General features: G+C 36.7%; 2 protein-coding genes across 2 annotated transcripts; one reads left to right on the top strand and one right to left on the bottom strand.

Moving 5' to 3' along the window:
• The first annotated feature begins 1,514 nt into the window (after positions 1-1,514).
• LOC140790215 (probable WRKY transcription factor 26) lies at positions 1,515-3,819 on the top strand. The gene is made up of 5 exons (XM_073140191.1): positions 1,515-2,009; positions 2,120-2,284; positions 2,372-2,850; positions 2,952-3,116; positions 3,213-3,819. Exons 1-5 carry the CDS (start codon positions 1,728-1,730, stop codon positions 3,718-3,720), a joined length of 1,599 nt encoding a protein of 532 aa, XP_072996292.1. The 5' UTR covers positions 1,515-1,727; the 3' UTR covers positions 3,721-3,819.
• A 6,540-nt stretch (positions 3,820-10,359) lies between these two features.
• LOC140790887 (protein EARLY RESPONSIVE TO DEHYDRATION 15-like) lies at positions 10,360-11,762 on the bottom strand. The gene is made up of 2 exons (XM_073141199.1): positions 11,228-11,762; positions 10,360-10,725 (listed from the first exon to the last, which is right to left on the bottom strand). Exons 1-2 carry the CDS (start codon positions 11,466-11,468, stop codon positions 10,559-10,561), a joined length of 408 nt encoding a protein of 135 aa, XP_072997300.1. The 5' UTR covers positions 11,469-11,762; the 3' UTR covers positions 10,360-10,558.
• Between the last annotated feature and the right edge of the window lie 269 nt (positions 11,763-12,031).

Here is a 12,031-nt window from a genome sequence, read left to right as displayed (position 1 = left end):
TCTTCCTTCTCTTCTTCTTTTTCTTCTTCTTCTCCGGCTGCTTTAAATGTCTATTTGATTCTTTACACCGTTGAAATATTATTTTTTAATTGTTTAAAACATCATGTTATTCATAAATTATCATTACATTAGAGAGAATATATTTTAAAGCAGTTGGAGAAGCCGCCTAACTTCCATAAGCTTTAGATAAATTATATTTTATTTCTGTTGTGGTTAGATCTAAATTTATTTTATCCTTTATGGTTTTATTTATTACTTAACCCTCTTATGATTATATCCAAATTAAAATCATCAATTTTACCTTATATTTGACTAAATTAAATGTAGAATTTGAAAATACTCATTAGAGAGAAAGATGTAGATGATTGAATAAATTTTCTAATGCATCAAGTAAATACCAATTGGATTTTGGATGGTAAAAACATAATAATTACACTTTAGTTTAGACTATAAAAGGTAAAGTGATATAAAAAAAATTATAAAAAAAATAAATTAAAACATATTTGGTAGGGACAAAATTCTTTTATCAAAGGGTGGCTCAAAGTGAATATTGATATATCCTTCATCAACAAAGAGGATGTCAGAGGGGCTGACTTTGTGGTTTGAAAGCCTAATTGTGCTCCTATATATGTAGGTTCAAGATGCGGCCTATTTACTTTGGTGCTAGCAGTGGAAGTAATGGCTGTGCGAGAGACACTCACCTTCCTCCAGAACAAGAACATTAATAATATTGTAGTTGAATCAAATTCGCTATTGTTGGTCAACTGCTTAGTAGGAGGGTTAAAAACTCCTTGGACCATTCAAGTCTTTATTAACGGTATAAAAAATTCTAACTAGCAATTTTCAAAATTGTAAAGTTTTTATGTCCTTAGAGAGGTCAATCTGGTTGCTGACTGACTTGCTAACCGGTAGATTATGGTTGTATCTGGAGTGGATCTTTTCCTTCAAATTTTTTTGCAGGTTTTAGCTTTTTATTATAAAGAGCTTTTTGTAATAGTGGAATTTAATAAATTTATCTCCTTTTTCTTTAAAAAGAACTTTTGATTTATCAAAATTTGAGAGTCATGAATGGTCTCTTAAATAAATACATTTTCAAAACATTTGGTTTTCTCATAGATACTAATAAAATAAAATTAATTAATATATCTAATAGTAAAAGTATAAAAATATAATTATTTATTTTAAAGATACATAGCTCTCAAATAAGAATATTTTTATTATTTTATCTATTAAAATATTTTGAATTTGAACATATAATTATCAGAGAGTAATTAGGAGGAGATTCATGCAAAAAGACAATAGGTTATAAAAGATATTTAAAAAAGAAAGTAAATCTACCAAGGGTTATATCAGTCATTTCGCTAACGAAAAAAGACAATTAACGTAGGGGAGACGTGGAGTTCCTGTCAACTGTCATCGCCCCTCGGCCCTGCCCTCCTCTACTACGGACCTCAGCCGCCTTACCGGCCCCACGAGGTTACCAACCCTCCTCTTTGACCAACTATTTTGGTCAGACCTCCTCTCTCTTCTTCCTCTCTCCTTCCTACTCCTAGGAGTCCCTCCTCCTCGTCTTCTATCCGATTCTCTCACTCTCTCTCTAAACCTTTACCAAGTAAATCCATGCATCGATTTCGTATCACCTAACGAAAGACTCACCTCCCCCCCTCCTATTATACTCTTCAAAACCACCTCCTCTCTCTACCCTCCTAACTTTTTGACCTCCTACCATGGCTTCTTCCACAGGGAGCTTAGAGGCCTCAGCTAAGTCTCCCTTCTCCTTCTCCTCACCCTTATCAACCTCCTCCTTCGCCGAGCTCCTCGCAGGAGTTGGAGATGGAGGAGATAAGATCACCATGAGCAGACGAGAAGGCAAGCCCAAGTTCAAGTCCATCCCTCCTCCACTACCCATCTCCCCTCCTCCTTTCTCTCCTTCCTCTTATTTCTCCATTCCTGCCGGACTAAGCCCTGCTGAGCTCTTAGACTCTCCAGTTCTCCTCTCATCCAATAATGTAAGTAGATTCATGAAAGCCCAAGTCTTTGTTTTTAATTGAGTGGAATCTTTAGTTTTTATATATCATTAATTGTGTGTCTTATTAATTTGCCTGGTGTTCATGAACAGCTCTTGCCTTCTCCAACAACTGGTACGTTTCCTATTAATGCTTTCAATTTGAGGGCCAACTCTGGCAATCCTCAACAGGAGGTCAAGGAGAAGAACAGAGCTTACTCTGACTTCTCTTTTCATACCAACACAAATCCACAGAGCTATCAACCTGCAGCTCCTAAGGTAGTAGTTCTAGTATGCTCATCATGTTGATCAATTCTAAATCAACTCCTATTTTACCTTGTGTCTAAATCGTAACCCAATACACAGGAAGAAGCAGAAGAAGCTGCTCAAAACCAAAAAAATACTTCCGAGATCGCAACTCTCCAGTTCTGCTCACAGGTTAGAGAACAGAGTAAATCTGATGATGGCTACAACTGGAGGAAATATGGGCAGAAGCAAGTGAAAGGTAGCGAAAACCCGAGGAGCTACTACAAGTGCACGTATCCGAATTGCCCGATGACGAAGAAGGTGGAGAGATCCTTAGAAGGACATGTAACTTCAATTGTGTACAAAAGTGTTCATAACCACCCAAAGCCTCAGATCACAAGAAGGAACTCATCTTCAACTCAAACAGTACTCCAGTCTTCCATACCTTCAGAACCATCAGATCATTCTTTCCTCGCGACGACGCCGGATAATTCATCCGTCTCTTTGGGGGATGACAACAACAACTCTGAGATGGGGTTTCAGAGGAGCAATCACGGCGGAGATGAACTCGACGAGGACGAGCCCGATGCGAAAAGATGGTTAGCTTATAGTGCGAAGACGTTGTTAAACATGGTCTTTTTGTGAATTTAAAACAAGAATAATAAGATGAAAACATTCTTCTTCTTCTTCTTCTTTGTAGGAAGAAGGAAGGTGAGAGTGAGGGGATGTCAGCTGGCTCAGGAAACGGGGCTGTGAGGGAGCCTAGAGTTGTGATCCAGACGACGAGCGATATCGATATCCTTGATGATGGGTATAGATGGAGGAAATACGGGCAAAAGGTTGTGAAGGGGAATCCAAATCCAAGGTAATATATTTGAATGAATCTAGTATTATATATTATGTACGTATATGTTTTTGTATATCCTTCTTCTAAACTCTTATCAATTAATTCGATCGACAGGAGCTACTACAAATGCACAAGCAATGGTTGCCCTGTAAGGAAGCATGTCGAAAGAGCTTCGCAGGATTTGCGAGCGGTGATCACGACGTACGAAGGCAAGCACAACCACCACGTCCCTGCGGCGAGAGGAAGCGGAGCACTGGCAGCTACTAGGACTGCAACGGAGAACAACATCATCAACAACAACAACAACTACTACAACAATAGTAGTAGTAATAGTAGTAGTATCATGGCAATAATAAGGCATTCTTCAGCTATGCCTAGTGCTAATTCTAATCATCTTCTTGGAGGGAGACTGAATGCATCTGGTGATCAACCTCCCATCACACTTGAGATGCTGCAAAATCCGAGCAGCTACGGGTTCCCCGGGTTCGAGAATTCGACGAATTCTTGCATGAATCAGCAGCAACATTCGCAAAAGCAACAGCAGATGAACATAGACAGCCTGTTCTCTAAACCAAAGGAAGAACAAAGTGATAACTCTTTTTTTGAGTCATTGCTGTATTGAAAGTTTGATGTAGAATTCTAATGTACATATTGTAGTGTCCCAAAGTACATTCAAAGTGATATAGAAGATTAAAATTTGTTCTTTTTTATAAAAAAAAAATGTATTATCATGTGGAACAATGTCCCAATCTTTGATAATAAATTCGAATAAGGAGAAATTATCTTTCAATTCCCATCCGATATATGACGAAAAAATAACTTCAAAAGGAAGCCCAGTTTAGGCATGGTTATCTTATTAGTGTTATTTAATTTTTTTCAAAGTGATGAATTAAATCAAATAAGAGAGACTTGACCTAATAATTTAGCTTATCTTATCATCATTAAGGTTCCCACTTCCTACTTCCCACGCTATTTATAAAAGTAATGGATGTGATAAGGTCTACCCATAAAGAAGTAATTACTTAGCAAAGTATGATAAACAGCTGTTTACCTACCTCTAATTTATAATAATACAAAATCTTGACTGCATTAAAGATTGATTAATTTGGAGCGAAGAGTAGTAGTAGTAGTAGTCCATGGAGCATAGTAGAAGCTTCTCTTCTCTCCTATCGTTACTAAGATGCTCCCCGTCTAGTAGACAAAAAGATATCCGCGTTTTCTAGAATCCGGCACTTTTTATTTACCGGTTGGTGGATAAACTCGTCAACACGGCAAACACCTCTTTGTGTGAACCACGTGATGGTAGATCCAAACTAGTAGAGTTAAATACGCATTTAAACCCCTGTGCTTCCACCAAAATTACTTTTCCGTCCTAAATTTTATTTTACAGAAAGTTTGATGAGATTTTATTATCGTTTACATCCTGACTTATTAGTATTTATTATTTGACCCCTGCATTGTAGATTTAACTATCAAAGATACAGCAGCATTAGTTTTTTCTTTAAACAAATTTAATTATATACATTAATTAACCTAACTATAGGTTTTTGATAAGGGGTAATTCATGTTTTTTGATTTTTTTTGAAATTATTTAAATATTTTTGTTTCCTCGCATTGCTAGGTTAAATTTAACTCAGAATATTTTTAAGATTTAAATTTATAATACAACTCCTAATATTTTTATCATACACCATTTCAACCATTTTTTGTATATAAAATAGGGGTTTGTACGGTTATTATTTTTTCTTAATTCAAGAGAGTATATGTTGATATTTTATAGCTGAACAGGTGTATACGAGTAATAATTTTGTTTTAAAGAGTGTATGTAAAAATCGGTGATAATTCAAAAGGTCTAAATAGAATTATACATTTATTTAATAGAAATAGAGTTATCTAAGTCTCTTATGTCCCTAGTTAAGGTTAGTTTAGTTGGTGTTACGATCCGACTACATGGGTTAAGTGGAGTCGAGTCGAGTCAAGTAAGTTAGTTAGTTTTATCTTATTATTTTAAATTTTAAATAAATCAGATAATCCGCATGTGGATTTAAGTGGAACGAAAATTAAGTTAAGTTATTTTATTATCTCTTTTTTATCTTTTACCGTAGCTGTTAGATCGTTTTTATCTTTCTATAAGTAGATCATAGCCGTAGAAGCATTCCGATCCTCCAAACCCTAACCATCTTCCTCCACCAGCACCCACCCTACCTTACGGCCGTCCACCACCACCGTTGGCCATCCACCACCGTCTAACGACCACCCGCAACGTCGATTAATTATTGTTTTGCCCTATTTGACTTTGCTCCACTATTTAATTAATATCTTTTCATCCAAACGATTCTCATTAAACCAGATTCATCAGAACCCTAACTTTTGAGGCTACCTCCATATAGATTTTCACAATTTTCTTACGTCCATATCAGTCAAGATCTAATTTGTAACAATTACTGGGTAGATGGTGGTGATCAAGGATGGTTGTGCCGGTCGGCACGGCACTTGGCACGGGGTGTGCCAGTGGCACACCTTCATGCCGACCGGCACGCGTGCCGTGCCGATCTGTGCGGGTCCGGCACGGCCACGTGCCGTCCAGCACAGCCTCGTGCCGGTCATGTGCCAATGTAGAGATGTTTTTAAAAAAAAATTCTATTTCCATCAATCTTTGTCAAATCAACTTTACTTATTTTCTTAACAAACATAATATGACATGTAGAACCCATTTTTTTAAAACTTTTTCTTATTTCTATTAATTAATTTTTGTCATTTGTCATTTTTGAAATGACAACTTATTTGTCATTTTTAAAATGACAACTTATTTGTCATTTTTGAAATGACAACTTATTTGTCATTTTTTAAAATTGAAATGACAATTCATTTGCTAGACCTAGACAACCACAAAGCTGAATTTATTAGAGACAGAAGAAAGCAAAGGGACCTCTCAAGCTAAATATGATTATAGTCAGATGAGGGAAAGACTTGAGTCTATAGGTAGCAGGACATCAAGAGAGGTGCGCTCATAGGATGATATGAGTTCATTATCATTACTATCATATCAATTATACCCACCAGAGCCACAACACTCTTATTATACTCCATATCCACAATCTACATATGCTTATAGTGTGTCTATGCTTGTGCTGGTCGTTCCCATGTATATTCAATATCCATATCATATCATCGAAGAATTACAAAATTTTATTTCTATGAAGACTATGTGAGACGTTATAACGAGCAATATTATCAATGGATAAGTTTTGAAGAATATCGTCAGTATTTAACGCAACAATCCCGTGTTATTTTTGTGCTAGCAAATGAAGTCTTTGATCCTCCTCGTCATTCTACATTCAACTAAATATTAGTTTTAATTATTGAACTATTATCAATTATGTATTGAATGTTATTATGTGTTCAATTATATTATGGAGTATTCAATCATATTATGAAGTGTTTAATCATTAATATTAATTTTAATGAATATATTCAATCATATTATGTGTTGAATAATATTTATATTCAACTCTTGTTTTATCTTTAATAAAATAGGTTATTTACAAAAAATAATCTAAAGATAAAACATTGTAATGTAGATTTTAAATTTTAATGCATATATTTAGACAAAAAAAAAATCAAAGATTGACAAACCAAAGACCTAAAAACATCTCTAAATATCCTAAAAAAGTTATTAAAAATATTATAAATGTTGATGGTGGCACGTGCCGACCAGCACGTGCCATGCCGACCGGCACGTGCCATGCCGATGGTGGCACGGCACAGCACGTGCCACTAGCACGACCATCACTAGGGGTGATGACGTTGGACAAGGGTTTGTAGATGGTGGTGGTGAGGAGGCCTTAGAAGTCTAAGGAGATGTAGTAGACGAGGAGAGAGAGAGAGGACAACAACCTTGGAGAGGACATCGTCCTAGATTGAGAGAGATGAAGATCGATACAGAGTACATTAGGAGGTTACAGGGGGAAGAGGTAGCAAAATTCCTTAGTGTTTGGCATTCGAGCAGCCTTGTAGGGTATTCGAATACCAAAACTAGAAAGCACTTATTCTTTGATAGGACTTTGGAGTTTGAACACTAGGAAGAGACATTCAAGTGCCACAGCCTGAAACTACTACTAAGGCTGTCGAAATAAACGAACGACTCGGGCTTGGCTCGGCTGAAGCTCGAGTTCGACTCGGCTCGATTAGAGATGAGCTGAGCCTTAGTCATCGAAATTGGTTCGAAATTAATATTAAGCCAAGCCTGGAGCTGGATCGGCTCGCTTAGGCTCGGCTCAATAGATCGGTATAAAGGGGTGAGAAAACCCTAATTCCCAAACTCGTGTAGCACGACCAATCCCGCATCTACCTAGGTAATATTCCTTGTCATGGCGGCAAGAAGCGCGATCCCGTGCTCTGCTGCCGCGACATGGTGACCTGACCGGAGCCTGAGTAGAGCCCAAGCCACGACCTTACTTAACCTCTCGATCTCCTCCAGTGAAGCTATCGTGGTGACCCCGATCCTCCTCGACGCACTTGCCGTTGCCCTTTGCCTCCCACCACCCTCAGTCACCGCCCAGCACGCTGTAGTGACACTCTACAGCCTCCTCTTTGTCCACTCCTACCGCCTTGAAGACATGATGGTGATCTCGCGACAGATGTCGTCGACATCAACGGGTATTCGGAGCTTCTGCTTGGGGATGGATTTGCACACTAGGGTTTCGGAGCCTCGGAGCTCTGCTTGTCTATGCAGAGGCGGGTAACATTGAATTCGTCACTGCCAAGCTTGGAGCCGAGGAGGTACTTGTCGGAGAGGCGGACACGACGGTGGACAACGTCCTTGAGAGATGAGAACGATGAGAGGAGGTGAGGAGACCGACGGGAAAGGGTTGGCTAATTCAGCTTAAATAATTTTTGGCTTGGCTCAGGCTCAGTCCAGCTCGACTTGAATAAGGCTTGATAATAGGCTTAATTCAGGCTTGAGCTCGACTTAGGCTCGACCTGGCTCGCTTCGAATTGAGCTGAGCCGAGCCTAAACCTAAAATTGAGGCTCAAAATTAATTTCCGAGCCGAGCTTGAGCTAGAGCCGGTTCAGCTCGTTTACACCCGTAACTACTGTTGAAATAAAGATTTCAATAATAACCAAGTTCGACGTAGCGAATTCAATGTCCTTACGAGGTAAACTACATCAAAATCATTTTGTCATCCTCCCTGATGGTGTTTATATTTATAGTTTAGTTTAAATATAAAGAGACACGGTGATACAAAACAAAATTTAAATGGACAAACTAATTTTATTCTAAAGAACCAGAGGCAAAATATATTTAACCATAGTTAGAATTAAGTTTGGTGTTTCCCAAACTTTATTCCTCCTCTTTCTTCCATCAACTCTCTCTCCTCTTGACGTGGTCTTCTAATAATTATATGAGAAAATATATTTTACCTTTTAATAGATAACCTAAATTTTAAAGTGTCATATAAGCTAGTATTTCTAACCGGACTCCAAAACTTTAAATTTGAAGCCCGATGAAGTTCCAATCGGGCTCCAAATGGGCCTCCAAATTTGAAGCCTATCTAAAATTTTAGAGCCCAACTCCAATACTATTTAACTTTTGAAAATGCTAATTCTGGCCTACAAAAGCTTAATTTAAAATTTTAAATTTCATCTATATCTTTTATTAAATAATCTAATTAATTAAACTGAATATATAATTAGTTTTACTAATTAATTTTTAATAAAAATAATATATATATATATATATTATATTATATTAATTAAATAATAAATATAGAGCCCGGTGTAGGCTCTTGGCTCTATATTTGGAGCCTTTGAGCTCCAATTATAGAGCCCTAAGAGCAACTCCAACCGGGCTCCAAATGGGCTCCAAATTTAGAATTTGGAGCCCGATTGAGCTTTAATGGAGCTCTAAAACTAGTTCCAAATTTGGAGCTAGCAATAGTGGGACTCCAAATTTGGAGCCCCACCATAAAAATAGAGCTCGGCTCTATTTGTCATTTCAACCTTTTAAAATACCAAAAAAATAATACCATTGGAAAGGTCTCATCAAGACCTTTAAAATGAGTCTAATATTAAATTATTTTTGAGCTAATTTAAATTTTAAATTTTTTAATATTTATAAAAAATGAGTCTAATAAATTATGTGTCCTAAAATATAATTACTTAAAATTATTCTCAATATAAATATTAAATATTAAAATATATTAGATATGAAATACATCAGACATGAAATATATTAAAAATAAAACCGAGATCGAAATCGGTTGCTATGGAACCGGAACCGGTGGTTACAAAATCGGAACCAGTGGCTACGGAGATGACTTACCAAAATATTAAATATCTATTATTTTTATTATGTTTGGTTAATTTTTTATTATTTTATGTAATATAATTTTGATATTTTTAGGTAATGACATGTAATGCTTATTTCGATATTTATTTTGTGTAATATAATTTCGATGCGTTTAATTAAAAAATTAATAATTTAAAATTATTTCTAAAACTATTGAATATTAGTCTTATTTTAAATATCTCGATGAAAATTTTTTAACGATATATTTTTTATTAAAAAATAATAACATTAAGATAACATATTAAGTAATTTAAAATAACTAATATAATAATAAATATTATATTATTATTTTAATATATATGGAGTCTCCGTTACTCTATTTTTGGAGCCATATTTGGAGCCTTTTGAAATGTACATATATATATATATATATATATATATATATATATGGAGCGAGCATTGAAGATACTCTAAGAGCAAATAATGAAATGCAGGAGAAAACTCTCATTGGAATTACAGAGAAGAAGCTAAAAATAGGTAACTAACTATTTTAGCTACAATGCCACGCAACACAATTAGACTAATGACAGCTTATTAACAACTAAGTAAAGTAAACAATAATCTATATATGCACATGATCTAATATGTGTCACTTAATTTTTTTTTTCTTATAGATAGATAACTGATACGAATATGATTTTATCAATATTGGATTCATATCAAGTTTGTTTCCACAGCAGTAAATTACTCATACATATTGGACAATTCTGATCATATTTAAAAATAAAAATAGAAGAACCTTAGAATTTAGAGCAGACAACATTTGATAAATCTTTATCATCCCCACTCTAACAAAAATTCCAAAATAATCTCAAAATATAACAATAACGAGAGTAACGAGGTAATTTTAGAATTTTCTTTTCATCTTTTAATCTTATTTATTTCCACCATTATCTTATCCGCAAGCATAAAGAAAAGGGATTAACCCTCCTAGACGTAGTCTCTTATTATTTATGAGTTAGAAACTATACAAACCCAACTTTCTTACGATTAAAAAGAAAAGGAAAAATAAAATTACATCAGCAATTGACCTGAAAATACAAGCAAATTACAAGAGAAGCCACGTCTTCCTGACTCGGGCCCGGGCACGACTCGGGTCAACTCACCTCACCGCGGTTGCTGAATCGTCTTCGGACTCACCCTCGAGTTCACGATTTTTGGCGCCTTCTCCGCGTACTTGGGCCCATTAATAACACTTCGTGGGCCTCTCCACTTCGCCACGGCCCAACTCACGATATCACTTGGACTCTTATCCTCCTCCTCCTCTCCCTCCTCTGTAAACAAAAGAATACGACCTCTTAGGACCGCACGATTAAGATACAACGGTGATCCAGAATACGCCCTTACTTTTAACATGTTTACAGGTTACTCTCTCTTTTTCTTGATATTTACAAATTGCACCCTATGATTTATATAATATTTGGGATAACATTTAGGACAAGAAAAGTAGGATTTAAGAAGGGTTGGGACAAACATGACTTAAAATGCAGGAGGCGATATGTAAAACACCCAAATATAATTATATAACGAACGAAAAATGATTTTTTTTAAGGGGGGCTCAAGAAAAGTAGAAATAGAGAGCTTTCCCTTCTCTTTTTTTTGCAAGTCACTACCTACTTTTTTTAGTTTTATGCTGATTTATTTTTTTCTTTGGTGGCGTTTCCCTTCGCAAAAGAATGACGGAAAAAATGGAGGTCCTGGTTCGCAAATACAGGATATATAGGAGGCTCTTTGCAAAATAAAGAAAGAAAAAAGGGGAAATTAAGGAATACATACGTGAAGACGGGTAGAAGAGGGCGTCGACGTCGTCGGGTAGCACAGGGTCTGATTCGTAAATATTGCTGACTTGGGGGTCCAAAAAGCACTCGCGAAGCCAGTAGTCGCGGAACCAGGCGGTGTTCTCCACCAAATCCCACCACTCCGGCGAGTAGTCCTCCACCGCCCGGTAAGCCACCGGCACGAACGGCGCCGCGTCCGGATTCAAACTCGACACGCATCTCCCCCTAATTACGTCCATACCCACTCCCTTCTCTCCTCTATATTCTCTCAAGAAGTACCAATGTGGACAACAAAAGGTCTGCAAATGTAATTATATAAAGTGGGTGACATCTTAATGCCCGAAAAGATCAACATAACTACGAAAAAGTCCTTGTTCTTTGCGATATTTTATTATAAAGGTAAGGGTAGTTACGAGGAAATATGAAATAGATCTTTCTATCCACCGATCTTATCCAGTCGGGGATACCCACGGTATTGTCTATTGTCTTGGCCTGTTTTGGAGGACAGGTGGGCCGCGTGATTGGGATCAGACGGTGGAGATGGAAGTTGGATGGGAATCAAATCAGTGTGCCACCAAACCGCGGGTTGGTGTTATCGGGACACGTCACCATTCATATCCGTTTGTGGTGGAAAAGGGGAAAGTGCATGTGAACGTGAACGTGACGAAGAATTATTATTGGGTTGTCGGGTTGTGCGGTTGGGTGTATCTTATGCCCGTTTGGATCCTAATGGAAGAAAAATAATGCGAAATTTTATTAAAATGTTGTTGTTGTCCTTGTTGAGAATTACAAGAGAAAAAAG

The sequence above is a fragment of the Typha latifolia genome, chromosome 6 (assembly GCF_019914945.1).
Source record: "Typha latifolia isolate L0001 chromosome 6, TyphaL0001v2, whole genome shotgun sequence".
NCBI classification, from domain to species: Eukaryota; Viridiplantae; Streptophyta; class Magnoliopsida; order Poales; family Typhaceae; genus Typha; species Typha latifolia.
The sequence above is the reverse complement of the archived record's forward strand: the minus strand, read 5'-3'. Positions and strand labels throughout refer to the sequence as shown.

Bases quoted from the DNA above. Each gene is read 5' to 3' on its own strand.
- LOC140790215 (XM_073140191.1), top strand. From the start codon at position 1,728: ATGGCTTCTTCCACAGGGAGCTTAGAGGCCTCAGCTAAGTCTCCCTTC. The intron at 2,285-2,371 runs GTAGTAGTTCTA...CCCAATACACAG, and splicing joins ATCAACCTGCAGCTCCTAAG to GAAGAAGCAGAAGAAGCTGC. The intron at 2,851-2,951 runs GTTAGCTTATAG...TCTTCTTTGTAG, and splicing joins GAGCCCGATGCGAAAAGATG to GAAGAAGGAAGGTGAGAGTG.
- LOC140790887 (XM_073141199.1), bottom strand. From the start codon at position 11,468: ATGGACGTAATTAGGGGGAGATGCGTGTCGAGTTTGAATCCGGACGCG. The intron at 10,726-11,227 runs GTATGTATTCCT...TTTTGTTTACAG, and splicing joins CCTCTTCTACCCGTCTTCAC to AGGAGGGAGAGGAGGAGGAG.